Consider the following 24,967-nt stretch of genomic DNA (forward strand, 5'->3'; position numbering starts at 1 on the left):
GTAAAGTGGATTAAGGGGTGTTTAAGAGGGTGGAAAAGGGGAATTTATATTAGATGTGGCTCTAATTTTTGTTCTAAGTCTAGTTTCTGTTCTTCCATCTTATTAGGGGAGTCCCTAAGGCTAGCCGTTATACTCCTTAGTATCCACTTTTCAACTTGGTCTTTCCATAGTTACCAATAAGACAGTTGTTTATGATGAGAGCTCTCTAAAAAAATTCTTTTTCTTTTACATATCGCCAATTCAAATGATCCATCATCTGCTATTGATGAGTAGGATCTTATATTAATTTCAATAGTGACTCAAACCAATAAGCCTTTTTGTGGCTTAACCATGGAAGCAAGAGGCATCCCCAAAAGAGAATGGAAAAGATACAGGCCTCACAAGATCCAGAAAGTTCACTCCCAGAATTAGTCTAAGAAAACAAAGAACTTCGTTGTCACAGGCAGTAAGCCAGCATTGATGAGACAACAAAGGTCAAGATGACAAAGGCCCCTTATGGACTGGCACCATGTGACAAATTCCTCCGAAAGCTGGCACAGTTAGACAAAGGGAATGCTGCTTATTGGATCCACAACCTGTTCGGCTGTCTGCCAGATGCACGCTGGTGCATGTGTCCTCTGGTTGGCGGAGACCAGAGAGAATTTTCTCACGGGACATAAAGTCGAGCTCTCAAGACCTAGAACAATTCGAGAGGAAAACCTCATCCATTTTTTTTTGTTTGTTTGTTTCATGTGCACGTTAACTGCTTTAGCTAAGCCTTAGGTCTCTCGGAGCCAAGTTAATACTTAAGAGGGATGTGCCACTGGGTTGGGGCTCATATGTTGGGGTACAGTGCACCTCGTTGCGTGGAAATTTTCTTGAGATTGGTAGGTGACCTAGTGTCAGTCTAACCCATTCCATGACCAACTTATCCTAGCACGGCAGTCTTAGAGTTAGATGACAAGTGCTCTAACAGCTTTTGTCCTGGACCCATGCCCACCAATTTTGTGGCTTTTGGCTTCTGGGATTCTCATTAGCAGTAGCCTTTTACCTTATGTTAACATTAACTGACGGCAAAGTTTGTCTAAACAGATGCTGGTCTGGTGAGAATGGTGAACTCACCAGGTTGTGGGGCCAGCTCGAATAACAGGCTTATTGGACGCCAGTTGCAAGCCCAGGTTGCTTCCTGTGCGTCTGCCCAACTGGCTACAGACCTATGCCTGTGGTATACCCTATGGTTTTCCTTCTTATGACAAAGGACACAAAAGACAGAGACAAAGGAAAACAGAGGAAAAGGATCAATAGAAACCAAGAGTACCTGCAACAGATCTTTACCAGAGTCGCTATATCCAAAGAAGTAGTTCACTCAAATATTTTCTCCTAATCTGAATTTAGAAAAACAAAAGGACTCTCACCACTCTCAGTTCTACCAGGACCTGCAAGCAGAGATCCGGGAGATGGATGTGCTAAGAATTCTTACTTTCTGCTGACTTTTGTCCAAGGTCCAGGATCTCTCAGCTGCAGCAACCCTGGAGTGAGCCGTGTCCAGCTAGTGAAGGTCCCTTTGTGGTGGTCAATGGAAGGGGTGGGAAAAACTTCCCTCTTCCCTTCTAAGTTCTTTGGCTGGTCTAATAATTAAATTGATATAAGACAGATTAGTAGGAGAAAGACAAACAAATTTCATATGTACAGGAGCCCCATAAAAATATGAGACCCAAAAGGCAGCCAGGTAATTAAGGCTTATATACCATCCTGAGCTAAGGAAAGGGGTAGGGGTCTGGGGATACAAAGGGAAGGATGGCCATTCACAGGAAGGCACAGGAGATGTTTGGAAAGCAAAGGTTGCCCTGTATGCAGATAAGTTTCTTAGGTAAAAAGGTATCTCCTGTAATAGCTCTCTTCCTGGTACAGGCCCCCTTTCCAATGTAACTTTAGGCAGCTGAAGGGGAGGTAAAGAGCTTTTCTTTTTCCTTTTTTTTTTTTTTTGTGAGGAAGATCAGCCCTGAGCTAACATCTGTGCCGATATTCCTCCACTTTATGTGGGACCCTGCCACAACATGGCCTGACAAGCGGTGCACTGGTGCGCGCCCGGGATCCAAACCTGGGCCACCAGCAGCGGAGCGCACGCACTTAACCGCTATGCCACAGGGCCAGCCCTAAAAGAGCTTTTCATGATTCTGCTGGGTTTTGATTGCCTATAGCTCAAAATAATGCCAAGGGGCCGGCCCTGTGGCTTAGCGGTTAAGTGCGCGCGCTCCGCTGCTGGCGACCCGGGTTCGGATCCCGGGCACGCACCGACGCACCGCTTCTCCGGCCACGCTGAGGCCGTGTCCCACATACAGCAACTAGAAGGATGTGCAGCTATGACATACAACTATCTACTGGGGCTTTGGGGGGGAAAAATAAATAAATAAAATCTTTAAAAAAAAAAAAAATAATGCCAAGGAGACATATTTTGGGGTAGCAAAATCTGCTCCCCTTCAATAATAATGCTGTCCCTCGTTTACTTAGGTGGTGATACTGACTTTTCAGACTTTTAATTGGTTTTCCAGTGATAGTATTTGTGGTTGGTGGGATTGGAACTGAGAGATATTAGCTTAGTAACTGGCCGGTATTGGAGGAGAGCATGGCCTGGAGAAGAGGAGACCCTTAAACCTCTGATTAAGTGGTGCTGTCAGCCAGCCTGGCTTGGGCTCCAGCCCAGGGGTTGCCATACTTTTTGCTGTAAAGGCCAGATAGTAAATGTTTTAGGCTGTTCAGGTGATATGGTCTCTGTAGCAACCACTGGTAGAGTGCCAGCAGCCGTAGACAATATGCAAACAAATGGGTGTGGCTGTGAGCCAATACAATTTAATGGATTAGCACTGAACTTTGGAATTCATACAGCTTTCACACATCACAAAGTATTATTGTTCTTTTGATTTTTTTCCAAACTATTTAAAAATGTAAAAACCATTCTTCTCTCACAGGCCATGTGAAGACAGGTGGAGCAGATCCGGCCAGTGGGCTGTGTTTGCTGACCTCTATTCTGCACTTTTCTTTTTCTTTTTTTAATAATTTTATTTATTTATTTTTTTTCCCCCAAAGTCCCAGTAGATAGTTGTATGTCATAGCTGCACATCCTTCTAGTTGCTGTATGTGGGACGCGCCCTCAGCATGGCTGGAGAAGCGGTGCACCTAGGATCCGAACCTGGGCTGCCAGCAGCGGAGCGCGCGCACTTAACCGCTAAGCCACAGGGCCAGCCCCTGTTCTGCACTGTTCAATTCCTCATCAGTTCATCTTTTATTTTGTAAAGCCAGTTCCAATTCAGTTGAACCAAGAGAAAACTCTAAGATTCCTAATTGAAAAGTTCTTTGTTCTGTTTCTTGGGGTGTTTATATTTTAGGCCTTATTTTTTAGGTGTATCATTAAAGGTTTTGGTCATTTTTAAAATCCTTTCAGGCATCAGGGCGTACAGGGGAAAATTGTGGGTAGGGTTTTGTTTTTTTTCCTTCTTTTGGGCCAGATTAAAGGTGTTCCTGTTATCCTACTACTTTGCTTAATTAAAAGCTAATATTTCGGGCTGGCCCGGTGGCTTAGCGGTTAGGTGCGCGCGCTCCGCTGCTGGCAGCCCGGGTTCGGATCCTGGGCGGGCACCGACGCACCGCTTCTCTGGCCATCCTGAGGCCGCATCCCACATACAGCACCTAGAAGGATGTGCAACTATGACATACAACTATCTACTGGGGCTTTGGGGAAGAAAAAAAAGGAGGAGGATTGGCAATAGATGTTAGCTCAGAGCCGGTCTTCCTCAGCAAAAAGAGGAGGATTGGCATGGATGTTAGCTCAGGGCTGATCTCCCTCACACAAAAAAAATAAATAAATAAATGAAAGCTAATATTTCTTAATATTATTGGTGCCTGATTAGATTGAACTTTTAGATATCAGTCTGTAAGATTTTTGAACCAAAAAACCCAAAATAATTTATTACTATTAGCAGCCTTATTATAGAAAAGACAAATGTACTGAATTCTTATGTATCTAAGACTTAAAAAGAGTACACACAAATCCTTCCTCAGTAGCAGTGAATTTATTTATTTTTTTTTGTGAGGAAGATCAGCCCTGAGCTAACATCCATGCCAATCCTCCTCTTTTTGCTGACGAAGACCGGCCCTGAGCTAACATCTATTGCCAGTCCTCCTCCTTTTTTTCCCTTTTTCTCCCCAAAGCCCCAGTAGATAGTTGTATGTCATAGTTGCACATCCTTCTAGTTGCTGTATGTGGGACGCCGCCTCAGCATGGCCGGACAAGTGGTGCGTCGGTGGGAGCCCGGATCCGAACCCCGGGCTGCCAGTAGCATAGCACGTGCACTTACCACTAAGCTACGGGCCAGCCCCAGCAGTGACTTTATTTTTATAACTCACATACATTTAAGCTGAGTTAACTTAAATATGCAGAACTGGTTGTACTGCTTTGGCAGGAAGTAGGGATCTTAGGGTATCTTGTGACTGACTCCCTCTTCTCAAATTATTGCTAGCAAATTTCTTCAGGAAAATCAGATTGAGTCGTGTCATGTTGCTCTCCTAGGGAGTACTGAATTTTTCATCTTGTGACTTAAGCCACCTGTTTCCCTTTCTTAAATCACAAGATTTTCAAATGTGCCATTCCTGTATAGAGAGACCAAGTTAAGAGGATTGAGTCCAGTCTTGTTTTTGTATATATTTTGGTCAGTGAGATGAGTTCTGAATTTCAAAATTTTTTCAGACAGGAAAGAATTATTGCTCCTTCTTTCAGTGAGTAAACTGTGTCAACTTGCAGGTTCACAGTGCCTGTTAGCTCATGTCAATAACAACATTGGGTATTGGCTATAGTCCTTAGATGTTCAGGATCCCAAGATTAAAATGTCCCTAACCACGTATTAGGCATAAGGTGTGTGGAGAACCAGCTTTATCCTTTTGCCATGAACAATGTATCGTCCTGACTGGGATGAATTGACTGATGGGTCAAGATAGTTTGTGCCCAGTGGGCATCCTTTTATGACACTCTGTTTTGTGGTCTTCTTTCATCACACTAGGTTGTGAGCTTCGTGAGGACAAGCTGTGCATTACACTCTCAGTACCCCTCATTATTCACATGTTATGTGATCTCCGTGCTAGCCATTATGGGTGCAGAAATAAGCAACACGCGTGTTTCTTGTTCCCAGAGCCTGGAACATCATAGGCACTTGATCAATAATTGTCTTAACTGAGTATGGGAACCTTTTCTAGAGTCTCAAAAGGTAATTCTTCTGGCTGTGTTTTTCATAGACTTTTTTCCTGCCATCTGTGCCACCCTTGTAGTTTGGCTCACTTCCTATATTTGGATTCTTCTGAACATTCTATAGTAGAAAATAAAATGTTGAAATTTATTACTTCTGTGTGAAAAGCCTATGTATGTTAGACTTGTTAGACACTAATCTTCCTAAATGAGTAGAAATGGTACATCTTGATTCTGAACTTGTAAAAATGAACTAAAACTGGGTGAGGTTGATTTTTTAAAAATATTAAAACATTAGAAGAGTAAAGAAATTATTATCACAACCCATACCATGCCAAGAGATCTTAGTGAATTAAAAAAATAAAAAAGCTGTTATCCAAGACTAATCTTTTTTCTAACAGGGTGACAAAATGAGTAATTTAAAACTTAACATATTTACACCTCATAATAGAAAGGTAGCTTGACCTTGGGAAGCCTTATTAGCAGGTTCTTCACTGCTTGGTTTCTTTTCTCCATCGTATGCCCAGTGCTTGGCACATATTAGGTCTCAAGTAAGAATTGAGAGGATGAATATATTTTAAAAAGAAAAATAAAAATCAAGTAAACAAAGTTGTAATATGGACCCATGGATCAGGACTATTTTACTTGTTATTAGTTGGATCCAATCTCATTTCGACAGGGCCCTTCTAGCCCTTGCGGAACCAGGGCTAGAACCAATATGGCATGGGCCATATTGACATCTCAGTGACCACTCCCACTCTGGGCAGAGAACAAGCTGTCTTGTCCAGCTGCAGTCCTAGTCTGAAATTGCTGCCTTTTGGTTAACTTACTCTTCTCAGTTTCTTTACTGCCATCTCTCTACCATCTGAAGATGGCCATTCTGGTACTCAAATCCGCCTAAAAATGAATCTGCTTTCTAAATAGATATGGATTTAATAAACCATCAGAAGTGATCTCTTTAACTAGGTAGCTGCCGTGTAGTCCATCTCTTAGGTAACTGAACTTCTGTCCCTGAACTTAGGCATTTCCAGTACCTGTGTCTCTGGACTTGTTTTTAACTTGCTACCAAGGTCTCTGCAATTGCTTAAACATCTTGAACTCAGTTTTGATCTGGATTCCTTTGCATTGGTCTGTTCTGGTTTGAAACTGACTTTTAGTTTTCCTAGATACCTTTGGCTAGAATAACTGAGTATAATAGATCAAAAAAAGACCACAAATTGCTCCCATCCCTGTCTGTACAACCCTTTGCAATGTGACTCTGCTGCTCCCATACCCTGACACTGGGCCTGGCCAGGGACTTGCACTGGCCAATGAGACATTTGTAAATGTGACACAAGCAGAGGCTTGGAAAGCACCTGTGCATGGAGAACTTGCCCTCGAATGCTGTTGGGAACCCTTCCTCCATTCTCCATCCGCCGTCCTGTCGAACAGCTCAGTCTAGCCAGCTAGAGACATGTGGCCCAGCTGTCAGCTAGCACTAGCTAACACTAGCATTAATTGCTAGACAGATGAGTGAAGCCATCCTAGACCCCCAGCCCCCAGCCAGCCTGCCATCTCACTGCAGCCACATGAGTGAGCCCAGCTGAGCCTAGCCAAAATTGCTAACCCCCATGATTGTGACAATAGATGGTAGATAACTGATACACTGAGCCTTGTTTGGGTTCCTGTGGTTAGATTGTTATTCTCTACTGATTCTGGGTTCTGGGGGTTTCTGGTTTTGTCTTTTTACAGCTATCCTGCTACCATGGGAATTCCAGTCCTGTAGGAAGTGATGCAGGACTATCAGTCTCAATCCCTGTCTTAAAGGAACATACCATAGATAAGTTGTATTGGCACACAGCCATGCCATTTGTTTGCATATTGTCTGTGGCTGCTTACACTCTACAAGTAGTTGCGACAAAGCCCATATGTCCTGTGAAACCTACAATACTTTCTATTTGGCCCCTACCCCCACCCCCTGGAGAAATAGATCAGCGATGTATGAGTAATAATTAACATGCCATTTTATTTCAGGAGAAATTGAGCAGTTCTAGCTAAACTGATAGTGAATGCTTTACTGCCAGGTGAAATTTGAAATGGGGAAATTTGAACGTAGACTTTGTCAGTAAAATTCCAAGGCTGGGGAAAATATATCAGGTGGAAAAAAAAATCAATTGTATTTCTATACTTTGACAACCCACGGTTAGAAAACACAGTGAAAAATTTGCTACAATTATCAAAAAATGTATGCAATCTAGGCGTAAATATAAGAAAAATGTATAAGACATTCACAGAGAAATTTTTTCAATTTTGTTGAAAGACTAGAAAGAAGACTTAAATGGAGAGACATACCCTATTCTGGGGCAGGAACCTGTCTTTAGTGGTTTAATTGAAGCTCCCCTAGAAGTAGGGTGCAGGGAAGCAGGCTGACTAAATCTAACGGGACTGAAAAGTTCAGAAGTGGTCTGAAGTCCTGTTGCCAGAAGTTTACCAGTGGGCCGTGGGTTCAGCTGGATCATTCAACCTAACTTATCTGTGTGTTCACAGAGCATGCTGTGGAGGGAGGGGGTCCGTTAGCTACCATGCTGTCCCAGCTCTCAGCTCTCTCAGCTCCTCCTCCTCTCTCGTGCCATCTGTCATGTCTGGTGTCTACAGATTCTGACCTTTGCCAGCTCTTTTGGGAGACACTTTGACTTGCTTCTCATTGGCATTTTCCTTTCCCCATACTTAAATCTCGCGTTCTCCACTCCACTGAGTCATGAACTCACACTTTTCCATTATTTTCCATCTTCCAAAAAATTAGATTTTTTGTCCATTGTATCTTCTCCTGATCTCTTTCACCTAGTGGGCCTATATTTTAATTTTTTTTATTGAGTATAATTGACTTATAACATTATATTAGTTTCAGGTGTACAGTATAATGATTCTATATTTGTATATATTGCAAAATTATCACCACAATAAGTCTAGTTAAGAAGATTCCTTTAGTCTGGTTTTGTTGAGGTTTCTGGAGGGAGCTGAGATACATATATGTGTTTTATTTACCACATATAATTGGAAGTCCAAGGCCTAGATTATTACATGAATCAATTGGAATGATACTAGCTAAAATGATTTTCTAACTTGTTCTACAGAATCCACAAGTTGGTCCCTAAATCAGTTTATTCCTGAATCCCAGTTCATGTGGAGTTTTGTTCTTGCTTGACTTCTACCCTCTTTTACCTTTAGATGAATCAAATTTAAATAAAATTTAAATGCCAGTTAAAGCAACCACTTTAAAAAAAGAAAATATATTGTCTTTATCTTTTCTATCTTTAATTTTGGTAAAAAACACATAACATAAAATTTACCTTCTTTACCATTTTTAACTGTACAGTTCAATAGTGTTAAGTACATTCACACTGTTGTGCAACCATCACCACCATCCATCTCCAGAACTTTTTCATCTTCTCTAACTAAAACTCTGTACCCATTAAACAACAACTCCCCCATTCTCCCATCCCCTCAGCCCCTGCAACCACCATTCTACTTTCTGTCTCTATGAATTTGACTAATCTTGGTACCTCATATAAGTGAAATCATATAGTATGTGTCTTTTTGTGACTGGCTTATTTCACTTTGCATAATGTTCTTAAGATTCATCCATGTTGTGGTATGTGACAGGATTTCCTTCATTTTTAAGGCTGAATAATATTCCTTTGTATGTATGGGCCACATTTTGTTTATCCATCATCCACTAATGGACATTTGAGTGCTTCTACCTCTTGGTTCTTGTGAATAATGCTCCTATGAACATGGATGTGCAAATATCTCGTCGAGTCCCTGCTTTCATTTCTTTTGGATATATACCTGGAAGTGGGATTGCTGGATCATATGGTAATTCTATTTATAATTTTTTGAGGAAGTACTGTATTGTATCGTTTTCCATAGCAGCTGCACCAAATTTACAATCCCACCAATAGTGCACAGTGGTTCCACTTTCTCTGTTGTCTTTATCTTTTTAAATTAATAAGCGCTCCTTTTGAATAAAACTTCAAAAATAGAAACATAAAAAAAATCACCCATATCCTACCATACACTGATAATTTTTTTTTTTTTTTTTGTGAGGAAGATCAGCCCTGCGCTAACATCCATGCTAATCCTCCTCATTTTGCTGAGGAAGACCGGCTCTGAGCTAACATCCATTGCCAATCCTCCTCCTTTTTTTTCCCCAAAGCCCCAGTAGATAGTTGTATGTCATAGTTGCACATCCTTCTGGTTGCTGTATGAGGGACGTCGCCTCAGCATGGCCGGAGACGTGGTGTGTTGGTGCGCGCCCAGGATCCGAACCTGGGTCGCCAGTAGCAGAGCACGCACACTTAACCGCTAAGCCACGGGGCCAGCCCTGATAATTGTTAACATTTCCTTTTTTCCAGTTTTAAATCAAAATTTAACTTCACTGAATTTAGGGTGCAAGTGTTTTGAATCCTAGTGCTAGGCTGACCTCTAGAGGTAAAACTGGTATGCCACAGCCACTTCCCAATGCACTTTAAACTAAACGCGTTCTTAGAACTGTTAATTAGTGTAGTGCTGCAACGTTCTGGCATGTGTGGGGCTGCTGAAAAGCTGGTTGAGAGTCCCAACTCCCAACTGGTTGAAAGTGTTTTCCAGGTATTTATCTATGTCTTCTGTAAAGCTTGAGGCAGAAGTTCTTCCAAAATACTTAAGGAAAAGTATTGCAACTAGTGTAACTGGGACAAAACATTGCCAAATGGCTGGGTTTGGTTTGTGGCATATAGGTTTGTTGAACTTGAAGAGAACACGAGGGATCTGCCTGCCTATGTCTGGAAGCCGCTCCAAACCTTTCATCTGGTTTTCCCTCGGGATACCTACACTGCAGGGTCCTGGAGTTTTAGCCGTCCAGTGGGTTAATGTGTACCACATCTCTCCTCTCCACCTGCGTCCTGCCCAGGGGGCAAAGGGCCTTGAGGCCAAATCGCTTGTGTAGATTCTTCATCCTGCATTTAGTCTGCAGGAGGCCATCGGTTGTGGATATTCCAGCTACAGTTTTCTGTCTCCACGTGGCCTCTTTCTCCTTCCCTGCTGCTTCGTTCAGTTGATCCCTGGGAAGGTTACAGAACAGGCGCTCAGCTAAGGAACTAGAGGCTCTCTTGTACACCCATTTATTCATCTAATCTGACTCAGTACATTTGGAAGAAAGTCTGAAGGTTCGCTTTGGCCTACCAAAGCTTAAAGCGGGTGCTTTTGAGCCCATTAGCTCCTCAGACATAATTTCTTAAAGGACAAATGCGTAATCGTTATGTCCTCAGGCTTTAGCATTTAAAAACCCCGTCTGAGTTCAGTAGACAATGCTTGTGTGAAGTTGGTGGGTAAAGGAACTTTAACTTTTTTTTTATTTAAAAAAATGACAAGAAGCAAGTATGTCAGGATTGGTTGTTGTTAATTCTCAACAGTGGAAATATGAGGATGTTTATTATTCTTTCTATGTTTTTTATTTCTCAAAATAAGTTAAGAAAAGAAAATAGTTCTAGAAAAGGAACCAGGGGCACTATGTTAAATTTCTTACTTGTTCTTCTGTGACAGCAAATACTTTTAATTGAACCGAAGTGATTTTTTGTTTGGTAGCTACAAACAGCTGTTCAGAGATACAAACATTTTTATTCTGGTTATATTTATGGTCAATGTAGTTAACTCTGACCAATGGTATTGATTCCTTGGCTCAGCTGTTGCTGCAGATCTAGTTTATATAAATCGTATAGTTCAAAACTAAGCAGTTTAGATGTGTTGTAATTTCCTTCAACCCATCTAATAGGGCCCATCTAATCTCTGAACAGACTAGGTGCGAGGCCCTTTCAGGTTATAAAGGATAGAGGTACTCAGATTACACTTGTCGACGAGGATTTACTGTGAGACTTGCGAGGGAGTGAGGAACACAGGAAGCCATCTCTGCAGCTGTATCGCTGTTGCAGAAATAGGACGTTGTTCAGGGGACACACAAGCCTCTGATAGTCGGACAACCGCTCTGGTAACTTGCAGCAGTTCTCAGGGTGGTGGTTTCATAGCAGGTGCTTGGCTAAGGTTCTGCCTTTCTAAGGTCCACCACAGTGGTGACTCTACCACTGGCTGTACATCTGTTGCTTCTCCTGCCCTTGACTGAGCCACTTTGTGGGTCTCCATTGGAGACTGCCCAAGGGGGATGAGCTAATTCACTGGCCACGTACCATTTAGCACAGGCTGCTGTTGGGCTGAACTCCAGAGCCAGGCAGTAGGTCAGCCTGTGCACATCTGCCTTTGGTCCTTTGGTTCAGCTTCCCATCTGGGGTCCGGTCCATGGAAGCCACGGTATTTGGCTCACATGGGACCCAGCCTGGCACACCTGTTAGTAATGAAATCCTGACAGGAGATAGTGGGATTGCCAGGTCCATGGGGCTCCCTGAAGGGAAAGTGGGAGCCCTGTAGTCTAAGTTCCAGATCAGCAGGCTGGGACTGGGGTGTTCGCAGCGTTTGTGAGGAGGAAATGGATGCAAGGTCCTCTCTTTCTGTTCTGTTCAGTATAATGGGTACCTTGAATCTTCAGATTTTAAGCCAGCAAATTGTGCCAATTAATCCTGTAAATAAATGCCCCCAGACAGCATTTTTTTTTTTTTTAAATGAGAGAGCATTGTGGTTTAGTATGAAGCATAAGGAAGAGGAAGCAATTCCTATTAAACATGTTTAAGAGGAAGAGTCAGAAGACTGGCTTCAGCCCCATTGTGCTGGATTCCAGCAGCTTTACATCCTTGGGTGAGTCTGTAACCACTTTGGGCCTTGATTTCTATATTACCAAAATGAACATGCTGGACTAAATAAAAAAGAAACATTCTTTGTGTTTTGGTGCATTACATTTAAGGATCTCTAGTTGCTTTTAAGGCTAAGTTTATTAGATTCAGGTATTATTTATATATCCTTTTTCCCCCCAAATGGGCAAAACTGGGAAATAAAAAGTAGACCTTAGCAGTGATAACCTTGAAAATCAGTAATGTTTTTCTTTTCTGTGCCTAGGAACAAGAGCCATGATGTAATCAGTTAGTGATTGTGTGTTATGAATTTATCAGTATAGTAGAGCTCATATTCACATTGAATAGCTATCATCATCACTAAAATGAAGATGGTGACTATTTCCCTTTTTTCATGAAATATAAAATACACGTAGTGTCTAGAAATGTTAGACTTTACAGAAACAGTCTAGAGTTAGTTTCTGGCAATAGGGCAAAGTAAGTACCCTGAAAATCCTGTCCACTTCAAATACTTAAAAATATTGAGTAAATGTATATAGTTTAGAGTTTCTTTATAATGCATAGCTGAGCTGGCAAGAAAGTTATATAAGTTCTCAGAGAACAGATTTGGGAGCACAAGTCCCAAGAGATATGTGAAAACTACAGATGCTCTAAGAGTGTTTGCAGTCTTGCTAATCTGGAGCTTTGGTTCTAATTGCCAAGCTTAGTCTGTGCAAGATGGGCGATCAAATCGGAGATCCCTGAAGGAAGCTGGTATTCAAAGGGCTACATTGTTGGTGAAAAGGAGAACTAGGAAAAAATTAACTAACCCATTTGTGGAGGCTCCTCTCTCTTGGCCTTGACTCTGGGTGGAGGGGAGAAAGAGTTCTCTGAGAATTTCTTTCTTTCTTTCTTTCTTTTTTTGTGAGGAAGATCAGCCCTGAGCCAACATCCCTGGCCAATCTTCCTGTTTTTGCTGAGGAAGATTGGCCCTGGGCTAACACCCATGCCCATCTTCCTCTACTTTATATGAGATGCTGCCGCAGCATGGCTTGATAAGTGGTGCATCGGTCCGTGCCTGGGATCCGAACCTGTGAACCCTGGGCTGCCAAAGCAGAGTGCACCAACTTAACCACTATGCCACTGGGCCAGCCCCTAAAAGTTTTTTTTTTAACGATGTGGTAGGCAGAAAAGTGGCTCCCCTAAAATGTCCATGTCCTAATCCCTGGAACCTGTGAATTTGTTACCTTAGATGGCAAAAGAGACTTTGCAGATGTGATTAAGGATATAAAAATGGGAAAATGATCCGAATGGGTCCAGCGTAATCACAAAGGTCCTTATAAGAGAAAGAGAGAGGCGGGAGAATCAAAGAAGGAGATGTGATGACAGAAGCAGAGGTCAGAGTGATGAGATTGCTGGCTGTGAAGACGGAAGAGGACCATGAAGCCAAGGAAAGCCGGTGGCCTCTAGAAGCTAGAAAAGGCAAGGAACAGATTCGCCTTTAGAGCCTCCAGAAGGAGCGCAGCCCTGCTGACCCTTTGATGTTAGTCTGGTTGAGATTTCTGACCTCCAGAACTGTAAGATAATAAATTTGTATTGTTTAAGCCACTCAGTTTGTGGTAATTTATTACAGAAGCAATAAGAAACAAATACAACAGCTTTATTGTGATATAATTTGTATACCATACCATCGACTCATTTAAAGTGTGCAGTTCAATGGTTTTTAGCATACTTACAGAGTTGTGTAACTCTAAACATTTTTGAAAGATAGATCAAAAACATGTTGTGAAATGAAAAAGAAATGCTCTTTGCATCAGTGGTGCCCTCCTCACTGTGGTCACCGGAGTAAGGGTTGCAGGCTGTGTCCGGGACGTCTGTGCACCTTGCTGATGCAGGACCACAGCACCTCTAGGACTAGGAAAATTCTGCTTTCCATTTTTATCTTAGTAGTGTAACCTTTCCTTCAGACCCTTTTCGTTGTATTTCCCTCGATGATGTATAAAATCTCTATTTGCTGGCACTTTCTTCAATCAGTTCTTTCTTGATTTTAGCTCTCAAACTTATAAATCTTAAATTTCTGATCTGTTGCTAAGACACCGTACAACACTCTATACAACTGATATAAACTTCTTCATGAACTGGCTAAGAAACAGACTTTATTTTGTATATAGTCAATAACTAACTTTATAAACCTCTCCTTGAATTCAAGGAGTCTGTTCTAGGTAAACATTTTTGTAAAAGGCCTGCTCGTGGGGTGGGGGATCAGGGGTGTTCAGTTCCCAGCAGGGACTTGTTCTGTGTGTGATGAGGTCTGAGGAGGCACTTCTGTGTGTTTGTCCTTATGATCCTCCAAAATAAAGTAGCTGTTTTCTGGCCCTATTTTAAGGTTTTTTTTTTTTTTCACCTGATATATTACAAATCTTCCAGATTATTTATAAAAATCTCCCAGATTCTCCCTCTCCTTTAAAAAAAATGTAAGCCCAGGTCTCATGTGTGATGATGGCCTGTAATGGCTTTTTTATCCTCGCTGTCCCTTAAGCAGGAGAGGCTTTGCGTCTGCCTGATCATTTATGGACTCATTATCTTTGCATGAAGCTTCTTTTCATTAAAAATAGTAAAGAAATCTGTTTGTATTTCAGCATATCTTTGTATTTTTTTTATAGTAACAGCAGCAAGAAAGTTTCTCTTCCTCAATTTGTAGCTAAAACAACATACAAAATGGCATAGCTTTAAGAAAGAGAAATATCAGAAATCAAACAAAAGAGCAGCCCCGACCTCTAGAGTAGACCTGGCCTTCGCTGCCGGGCCACAGCATTCTCCTGTTGGACACGAGCAGTCTCAGGAACACCAGCCTCAGACAAGGTCCCTCTCAGACCGTGACAAAATGAGACAAAGCTAGACTGCGGCATAAATTTGTCTGAGCATAGACTAAAACACTGTCACTGTGCAACCCATAAAGACCGAACACCCCTCTCTTGGCTAAAGTGAATGACTGCTACTTCTTTGCCCATTACAACTTAATGTTCAGTCTGGTCTCCCCTCTGTATATTTATATTTATTGAAATACCCGATCTTTATATTGCTCTTGCCTTCTGACAGCATCCAATCTAGTGAACTTAGACCCTCCTCCAAATCACCCCACCAAAGCTCAAGTCCCACGGTCATAAGTTCTCTCTGACGCCCTCTTACTGCCACCGCAGGTTCCCCTGCTGTGTGTTCTCCCTCCCTGCAGTGAGTAACAAAACCAGCATTCCACTGTGGGTATCTTCTTTGGCTGAAGGACACTGACAGCTTAAAGATAAAAACTGTGATGTAGGGGCCGGCCCACTGGGGTAGCGGTTAAGTTCAGCATGCTTCGCTTTGGCGCCTTGGCTTTGCAGTCCCTGATTCCAGGCATGGACCCACCCCACTCGTCAGTCATGCTGTGGCAGCATCCCACGTACAAAATAGAGGAAGACTGGCACAGATGTTAGCTCAGAGTTAATCTTCCTCAAGCGAAAAAAAGAGGAAGATTGGCAGCAGATGTTAGCTTACAGCCAAAGTTCTTCACGAAAAACAAACAAAAAAACTGTGATGTAAAATGATGTAAAAATTATTTGACTCACTGGCAAAAAAATCACAGAGTTTTTTGGAAAGCATTGATGTTGCTCCTTGGGCATCTGTGTATTTGTTTCTATATGTACTCTGCCTTGCTTATTTAATATGTCATGAATTAGAAGCAGGACTGACCACATAATTTGTGAGGCTGAGTGCAAATGAAAATGTAGGGCTCTTGCTCAATATTCATTAAGAATTTTAAGACAGTGGCAGCAGAGCATTAAACCTAGCACAGGGCCCTTCTGAGCACGGGGTCATGCCTTCTTTCCGCCCTTCTCCTTGGGGACTGACTGAAGGATGAGGATGAAGAACCACTGCTTTCCATTTTTTCCCCCCATGGGCCTTGTTTTATCATTTAAAAAAAATTAAAAATTTTAATTGTGGTAAAATATACATAATGTAAAATTTAGTATCTTAATAATTTTTAATTGTACCGTTCTGTGCTATTAAGTACATTCACATTGTTTTACAACCTTCCATCTTCATAACACTTTTCATTTTGCAAAACTGAAACTCTGTCCCCGTTAAACAACAATTCCCCATTCTCCCCTCCCCCAGCCCCTGGCAACCACCATTCTATTTGCTGTCTCTGTGAATTTGACTGCTCTAGGTACCTCATATAAGTGGAATCATATAGGATTTGCCTTTTTGTGACTGGCTTATTTCATCTCAAAGTTCATCCATATTGTGTAGCGTGTCTCAGAATTTCTTTCCTTTTTACAGCTGAACAATGTTCCGTTGTAGGTGTAAGCTGCTTTTTGTTTATCCATTGATCCGTCTGTGGACATTTGGGTTGTTTCCACCTTTTGGCTGTTGTGAATAATGCTGCTATGGACCTGGGCGTACAAACATCTGTCCCAGTCCTTGCTTTCAGTTTTTTAGGGTATATACCCAGAAGTGGAATTGCTAGGTTGTATGGTAGTTCTATTTTTAACTTTTTGAGGAACTGCCAAACTATTTGCCACGGTGGCTGCCCCTTTACATTCCCACCAACGTTCCAATTTCTCCACCTCTTGGTTTATTTTCTGTTCTCTTGATAGTAGCCATCTTAGTGGGTGTGAGGTGGTATATCATTGTGGTTTTGATTTGCATTTTCCTAATGATTATTGATGTTGACCTTTGTCTTTAAATTTGTTTTTGTAATTTTGTGTGTGTGTGTGTGAGGAAGATTAGCCCTGAGCTAACATCTGTCGCCAATCCTCCTCTTTTTGCTGAGGAAGACTGGCCCTGGGCTAACATCCATGCCCGTCTTCCTCTACTTTATATGGGATGCCACAGCATGGCCAGGCAAGCGGTGCATCAGTGCGCGCCTGGGGTCTGAACCTGGGCCGCCAGCAGGGGAGCCTACGCACTTAACCGCTACACCACGGGCCGGCCCCTTACATTTGTTTTTGAATACTCACAGTGATCACTCTTCACTTCTTTCTAGAGAAGAGATGAAGTTGCTGGAGCAGTCAGGTTCTCTGAAAGGCTCTTTGAGTGCTGAAGAGCAGCTGTCACTCATCAGTGGTTGTTCCAGTATTCAAGAAGCAGTAGAGGGCGCCATGCACATTCAGGTGAGTTAACCTTCTACTCAAGTCTGTAAGGGCTTGAAGAGATTGCCTTCCAACCTCCTTGGAAGAACAGGGGAAGATAAAAGCCAGTTGGAAAGTGTGGACATCTTGTACCCTCAAGGTCAGAAAGATGTTTTATGTGATAGGAGACATGTCCTCAAAACGTCTCCTCTGTGGGCTCTCATCAGACTATTTTTATAATGTTATGTTTCAAAGGTGTTAGAATTGAGCAAAAATAGATTTTTGGTCAGCTAACACTTTTAGTTTGTTTTATCTTCCTATTGAATGAGAGATTATATTCTTGTAGCCGTATATAATTGAGTAAAAGCTTAAAGAAATCACCTAAAAGAAATCTTTTCATTTCTTGTAGCATTTGCATTTAGCTTTTCCAGCAACTTCACTTCAAAAAGTGAACTCCTGAGGGGCACTGTTTCCACAGCTGAGTGAGCTCCAGGCAGAGCTGAGGGGTGGCCTCGGGCTGTGATGGCAGCTCAGTGCTCTCCTCGGGATCCGTCCCTCCTGGGGCTCCTGGCATACGGACAATTCCTGCCTCTATTTAGGAATGCTGAAGTAGAAAGTTGTCTTTTAAAGTGCTACACTTACTGCCATAAGATTTAAGCAAATTTACCTCAAACTAAAAGAAGCATCACCCCTGGTGGCCCTCCTTGATAGTCTGTGTTCTGAGACTTGGGCATTTCTGTTTATTCAGTGTTGCACATTTCATTTTGTTACTGTGATGATATTCTAGCTGAGAATTTGGGAGCAAACCAAAAAGGCTGAGTCTGTTTTATGTTTAGGTCAGCTGCTGCCCTGAGATTCAGGTCAAATACAGGAAATCTAAGTTCTCGTCTTTGCAGCTCTAAAATTCTCTAGTTCATTTAACAAATGTGTGTCGAATAGAACATAAGAAGAGGACTGTTTTTCAATTCCTTATCTCTTTCCAGTATTTTCATCTCTATCTCTTATTTGGTGAGGGTTGTGTAAGATTGAGGGGTCTTAGAAGGGATCAGAGGGCTCCTTTAATTAGCTTTCAAATGCCATCTGTTTAAACACTTACTGAAGTGGTGGTGGGTGCTGTCAGAGGACTTGCTTCTGAAGATCATGGAAGCTTTCCCGCATGGTCTCAGCAGAGAAGGGTCTTCACAGGGGTTTACTTTTAAGGAAGGTGTCTGCTTCTTATGCTGATCCTGCTGGAGGAGGAAATACAATTTAGATTTTGTTGCTCCTGACACTAGCAAAGACAAGTGGGATCCTCCTGCCGTGGAGGCAGTGGTTGAGAACACAGACTTTAAGTCAAGCAGACTTTGCACTGAGCAGCTGTGTCACTTTGGCAAGTTTCTTAACTTCTAAGCCCTACTTGCTTGTCTGTACAATGGGCATAATACCCATAGCGCTGGGTGGTTGTGAAGAGAACCATCTATGCTCACATCTAAGATGACCCTAATATAAGGCAAGCCTCCATTTTCCCAGTGAGAAGATTAAAAAGAAAATCCCTTTTTTGGGTCAATTTGATATATAATATTTACATGATGGAAATGATATATTATAATTACATATGCGATCTGAAATATGAATATGTCATATATTATCATAATATTTCTGCTTTCACATTTCACAGAGCACTTTTGTTCAAACTCTTACCAGGTATCTCTGACTCCAGTGTCTTTGTCTTCATTGGAATGACTTTTTGAGTCTCTTTTCTAAACAGAGTTTTCCAGAGCACATCATCTCTGCTTTCCTCAGAGCTGTTGCTCTGCAGAGCTTGTTAATCCATGTATGATGACAGCATTGGAAGTTTTCTTTCCAGCCCCAACTACTAATTTTCAAACCTTTAGTTGTTATTTTTTCTCCCTGCAGTAGTGTACCTGTAGTTCCACAACTTAACAACTTGCTGTGTTAATTTTTTTTAAATGATCTTGATAAAGCTTATTTACAAATTTTCTAGCACTAGCAAATGAAAAGTCATGCCCAAGAATAATTAATATGTCTGTGTTAAATGTCTCCTGGTTTCCATTTTAAAAAATAGATTCTATCAGATGATTTCTATAGTAGCATGATTGAATTAGTTCAGGCTAATGTTTTTTCCCCAAATGTTACATTATTTTTCGAAAAATAGAAAGCCCTCTATAATATGAGAACTTTATAATGACTTGACTATAAGGTGAGTCCTTCTTTTATGGTATAATTTTTGGGGAATATTCTAACTTATAATGCATGTAAAGTGCTTAGCACAGTACTCGGCACATAGAAATGCTTAATAAATTTATAAAATAAATCATTTTATAATGTGGCCATTTGTATACAATTTTGATAATAAATGATATGGGGCAGGGTATGTTGTTCTTTGTGTAGTAGGTACTGAAAACTGCTTTTTTTGTGTGAGGAAGATCAGCCCTGAGCTAACATCCGTGCTAATCCTCCTCATTTTTTTGCCGAGGAAGACCGGCTCTGAGCTAATGTCTATTGCCAATCCTCCTCCTTTTTTTTTTACCCCCAAAGCCCCAGTAAATAGTTGTATGTCATAGTTGCACATCCTTCTAGTTGCTGTATGTGGGACGTGGCCTCAGCATGGCCAGAGAAGCGGTGCGTTGGTGTGCGCCCGGGATCCGAACCCGGGCCGCCAGTAGCGGAGCACACGCACTTAACTGCTAAGCCATGGGGCCGGCCCTGAAAACTGCTGTTTAAGGTCTGTCTTTATTTTATAGATTAAATGAATGTATTTACATGACATTTACATGTTCAGCAGCATCTATTATGCAGAACAACGCTGAGTTAGGGAGCGTGGGGAGAGAAGACTGGGAAAGATGATGGAAGCTCTACCGGGTTTAATTCCTGTAAGAGATTAGGTTCTTCAGAAATTGTTTGTACCTCTAGCACTTCAAAGACTATGGGGAGGGGAATAGTTCTGACCCGGAGGATTTGGGAAAGTTTAATGAAGTTAGTATTTGAGCCTGCCTTGCCCTCTGACAAGTGGATTTTAGAGGACGAAGTGGGAGCAGAGGTGGGGACAGTGTCTCAGAAAGAGATGAGCATAGGACGAGAGGTGCCTGGGCGTGTGCTGTGGGCCCGTGAGTAGAACGGCCAGGCTGAGCTGCAGGGCGGTGGGAGAAGTGGGAGAAGGCTGGACGTGAAGTGGAAGCCACGTTGGGAATGCTTTGAATGCCAACCTGAACGTTACTTAGATGAAATGAGTTACTGTCCATAAAGTGCTTGGAGTAGTGTGTGGCACTTAAATAGTGCATTCCTTAAGTGTTCTCTTGAGGAACTAAAGGGTTTGGGTTTCATTCTGTATCCTGATGAGACTGCTCCAACGAAGGTGTTTAGTAGGAGAGTGAAACTAGTCAGAAGGAAAAATGGATAAGAAAAAAAACTTAGATTTCATTTTTGTCTGTTGCTTTGATTGATTTTCTTGGGCATGTTTACACATTTCTTTGTATGACATGGGTCAATGTAATTTTCCAAATTTTGTAACTAATGCATATTAATTTCACCTTATGTTTACCAAACAAATAATAAAACCCCCAAATAAAAACCTGACTGATGTTATACCATGTGTTTGTTAAATTGTATTAGGTTTCTAACAATCCAGGGATGTTAAAAATATATTTTAAAGAATAAAGAGGGGCTGGCCCAGTGGCGTAGTGGTTAAGTTCGCACGCTCTGCTGTGGTGGCCCAGGGTGCACAGGTTTGAATCCCGGGCTCGGACCTAGGCACCGCTCATCAAGCCACGTGTGGCGGTGTCCCATATACAAAATAGAGGAAGATGGGCACAGATCTTAGCTCAGGGACAATCTTCCTCAACAACAACAACGACAACAACAACAACAACAACGACAAAAAAGAATAAAGAATAAGGAAAGTTTAGGAAAATCCTGCTTAGGTCCATTATCCAAAAATGTTTTAATATTTTTGTGTATTGGTATTTCTTTCCATTTCTCCTGTTTATTTCTCTCCTTCTCTAACATACTTGACATTATACTATAAATAGGATTTTGTATCTTAGTTTTTATTTTAAACTTAGAACATTTCTTGTTGTGTGATTTGCCCAGGACTCTTATCAGATAGAAGATGTATAATTTTTAGACTTAAAAAAAATTATGTTTATCATGTGATGTCTAACATGAAAGAACCTTTCATCCAAGAATGACATTAGAACTGAAGATCCAGCAGGCCACGGTCATCTGTAAGGCGCCTACTCCTCACCAGGCCTCATGGTGCTTTGTCATCTTCGTGCTCATGACTTGGTGTTAGCTCAACCCTCTTGTCAACTCTTATAACTCCTTTTTCTGATTTATAAAAGGAAAAGTTCTCATTGTAGAAAAAATAATCCAGGCTATTTGGAGACATTTTTCTTATAAAAAGAAAATTATCGTTACCTTAGGGAATTGTTCAAAAGCAGGAGACAGAGCTTGTGAATTAACAAACAAAAGCACAGTGCTTGCCATGGTTCCTAAACTACAATGTAATTGTAGGATTTACTGAATCCCCAAGGGTCAAAGCCCCAGAAATGTGAGTGTAATTCTCCGAGGTAGATTTGTCTTCTACCCAAACCCCAGAGGGCGGGAGCATGGGTGAGAAAGTTTCCTAATACTCTGCTGAAATGTGGGAGCGTGCAAGAAAGAAACCTGAATTTCTAGAACTTAGTGCAATTTTGAAATCAAATCTTGCCCGGCAAGAAAATCTGCCATGCTGGAAAAATAAGTTTATTCTGAAAAGCCTGTCTAAAGTGTTGACTCTTAAAGAGCATTAAGTCTCATTAGCTGTGCTACAGAGGCTTTATCTAATCTCTGGAATTTAAGACTGGAGATTGCAGTAGCTGGTTGGAGCCCTGGAAATGGTGTATAGAATTATGAAGTTTACATTGAGTTTCCTTACACAAAATCAGACAACAGCTGAAATATTGAAGTAAAAATTATATTATCCATGTAGATGATAAGAATTTGCATCTGAACTTTGCTTTTAAAATTTAGAAAATGCTAGGGGCCGCCCCTGTGGCCTAGTGGTGAAGTTCGGCATGCTCCTCTTCGGTGGCCTGGGTTCAATTCCTGGGCACAGACCTATACCACTTGTCGGTGGCCATGCTGTGGTGGCGACCCACATACAAAATAGAGGAAGATTGGCACAGATATTAGCTCAGGGCAAATCTTACCCGGGGAAAAAAAAATTTTAGAAAAGCTAGTCATTTTGATAAGGGCTTTCTGAATCTGTCAATAGTTATAGGAAGTAGTGTTCATGAATACTAACACCATTTAAAATTTATATGTTTTCTTATTTTTAAATTTTTTATTTATTGCAGTAACATTGGTTTATAACGTATAAATTTTAGGTGTACATCATTATACTTCTATTTCTGCATAGATTATATCATGTTCACCACTCAAGTACCAATTACAACCCATCGCCACACACATGTGCCGAATTATCCCTTACCCCCCCCCACCCCCGTCCCCCCTGGTAACCACCAATCCAATCTCTGTCTCTATGTGTTTGTTTATTGTTGTTATTATCTACTACTTAGTGAAGGAAATCATATGGTATTTGACCTTCTCCCTCTGACTTATTTCGCTTTGCATAATACCCTCAATGTCCATCCATGTTGTCACAAATGGCTGGATTTCATCGTTTCTTATGGCTGAGTAGTATTCCATTGTGTATATATACCACATCTTCTTTATCCATTTGTCCCTTGATGGGCACTTAGGTTGCTTCCAAGTCCTGGCTATTGTGTGTAACGCTGCAATGAACACAGGGGTGCATGTATCTTTACACATTGGTGTTTTCAAGTTCTTTGGATAAATACCCAGCAGTGGAATAGCTGGATCATATGGTAGTTCTATCCTTGATTTTTTGAGGAATCTCCATACTGTTTTCCATAGTGGCTGCACCAGTTTGCACTCCCACCAGCAGTGTATGAGAGTTCCCTTCTCTCCACATCCTCTCCAACACATATTGTTTCCTGTCTTGTTAATTATAGCCATTCTGACGGGCGTGAGGTGGTATCTCATTGTAGTTTTGATTTGCATTTCCCTGATAGTTAATGATGTTGAACATCTTTTCATGTGTCTGTTGGCCATCTGTATATCTTCTTTGGAGAAATGTCTGTTCAGGTCTTTTGCCCATTTTTTAATTGGGTTGTTAGTTTTTTTGTTGTTGAGATGCATGAGTTCTTTATATATTTTGGAGATTAAGCCCTGTCAGATGTATGGTTTGCAAATATCTTCTCCCAATTGTTAGGTTGTCTTTTTGTCTTGCTGATGGTTTCCTTTGCTGTGCAGAAGCTTTTTAGTTTGATGTAGTCCCATATGTTTATTTTTTCTATTGTTTCTCTTGCCCGGTCAGACATGGTGCTTGAAAATATGTTGCTAAGACCCATGTTGAAGAATGTACTGCCTATGTTTTCTTCTAGAAGTTTCATAGTTTCAGGTCTTAGATTCAAGTATTTAACCCATTTTGAGTTAATTTTTGTGTATGGTGTAAGGTAAGGGTCTACTTTCATTTTTTTGCACATGGCTATCCAGTTTTCCCAGCACCATTTGTTGAAGAGACTTTCTTTTCTCCATTGTATGTTCTTGGCTCCTTTGTGAAAGATTAGCTGTCCATAGATGTGTGGGTTTATTTCTGGGCTTTCGATTCTATTCCATTGATCTGTGTATCTGTTTTTGTGCCAGTACCATGCTGTTTTGGTTACTATAGCTTTGTAGTATATTTTGAAATCAGGGAGTGTGATACCTCCAGCTTTGTTCTTTTTTCTCAGGATTCCTTTAGCTATTCAGGGTCTTTTTTGTTCCATATAAATTTTAGGATTCTTTGTTCTATTTCTATGAAAAATGTTGTTGGAACTTTGATAGGGATTGCATTGAATCTATAGATTGCTTTAGGAAGTATGGACATCTTACCTATGTTAATTCTTCCAATCCAAGAGCATGGAATATCTTTCCATTTCTTTGTATCTTCTTCAATTTCTTTCAGCAATGTTTTATAGTTTTCGGTGTACAGATCTTTCACCTCTTTGGTGAAGTTTATTCCTAGGTATTTTATTCTTTTTGTTGCAATTTTAAATGGGGTTGTATTCTTAATTTGTCTTTCTGCTACTTTGTTGTTAGTGTATAGAAATGCAACTGATTTTTGTATGTTGATTTTGTATCCTGCAACTTTACCGTATTCGTTTATTACTTCTAAAAGTTTTTTGGATGATTCTTTAGGATTTTCTATATATAAAATCATGTCATCTGCAAATAGTGAGAGTTTCACTTCTTCCTTTCCAATTTGGATCCCTTTTATTTCTTTCTCTTGCCTGATTGCTCTGGCTAGGACTTCCAGTACTATGTTAAATAGGAGTGGTGAGAGTGGGTATCCTTGTCTGGTTCCTGTTCTTAGAGGGATAGCTTTCAGTTTTTCACCATTGAGGATGATATTAGCTGTGGGTTTCTCATATACGGCCTTTATTGTGTTGAGGTACTTTCCTTCTATACCCATTTTATTCAGAGTTTTTATCATAAAAGGATGCTGTATCTTGTCAAATGCTTTCTCTGCATCTGTTGAGATGATCATGTGATTTTTTTTCTTCATTTTATTAATGTGGTGTATTATGTTGATTGATTTGCGAATGTCGAACCATCCCTGCATACCTGGAATAAATCCCACTTGATCATGGTGTATAATCTTTTTAACGTATTGTTGTATGCGATTTGCTAGTATTTTGCTGAGGAGTTTTGCATCGATGTTCATCAGTGATATTGGCCTGTAATTTTCTTTTTTTGTGTTGTCCTTGTCTGGTTTTGGTATCAGGGTAATGTCGGCTTCGTAGAATGAGTTAGGGAGCTTCCCCCCCTCCTCAATTTTTTGGTAGAGTTTGAGAAGGATAGGT

The 24,967-nt window shown here is 41.1% G+C and overlaps 1 protein-coding gene across 2 annotated transcripts in view; it reads left to right on the forward strand.

Moving 5' to 3' along the window:
* Positions 1-24,967, forward strand: part of CRYL1 (crystallin lambda 1) — a 161,439-nt gene that overhangs the window by 42,802 nt on the left and 93,670 nt on the right. For both annotated transcript variants that reach the window (XM_004435351.3, XM_087436334.1), the window contains one exon: positions 16,976-17,102. In XM_004435351.3, the coding sequence (XP_004435408.1) occupies positions 16,976-17,102 (127 nt within the window). The remainder of the gene's footprint in view (positions 1-16,975; positions 17,103-24,967) is intronic.

The sequence above is a fragment of the Ceratotherium simum genome, chromosome 10 (assembly GCF_057802395.1).
Source record: "Ceratotherium simum simum isolate JZ-2026a chromosome 10, ASM5780239v1, whole genome shotgun sequence".
Lineage (NCBI taxonomy): Eukaryota > Metazoa > Chordata > Mammalia > Perissodactyla > Rhinocerotidae > Ceratotherium > Ceratotherium simum.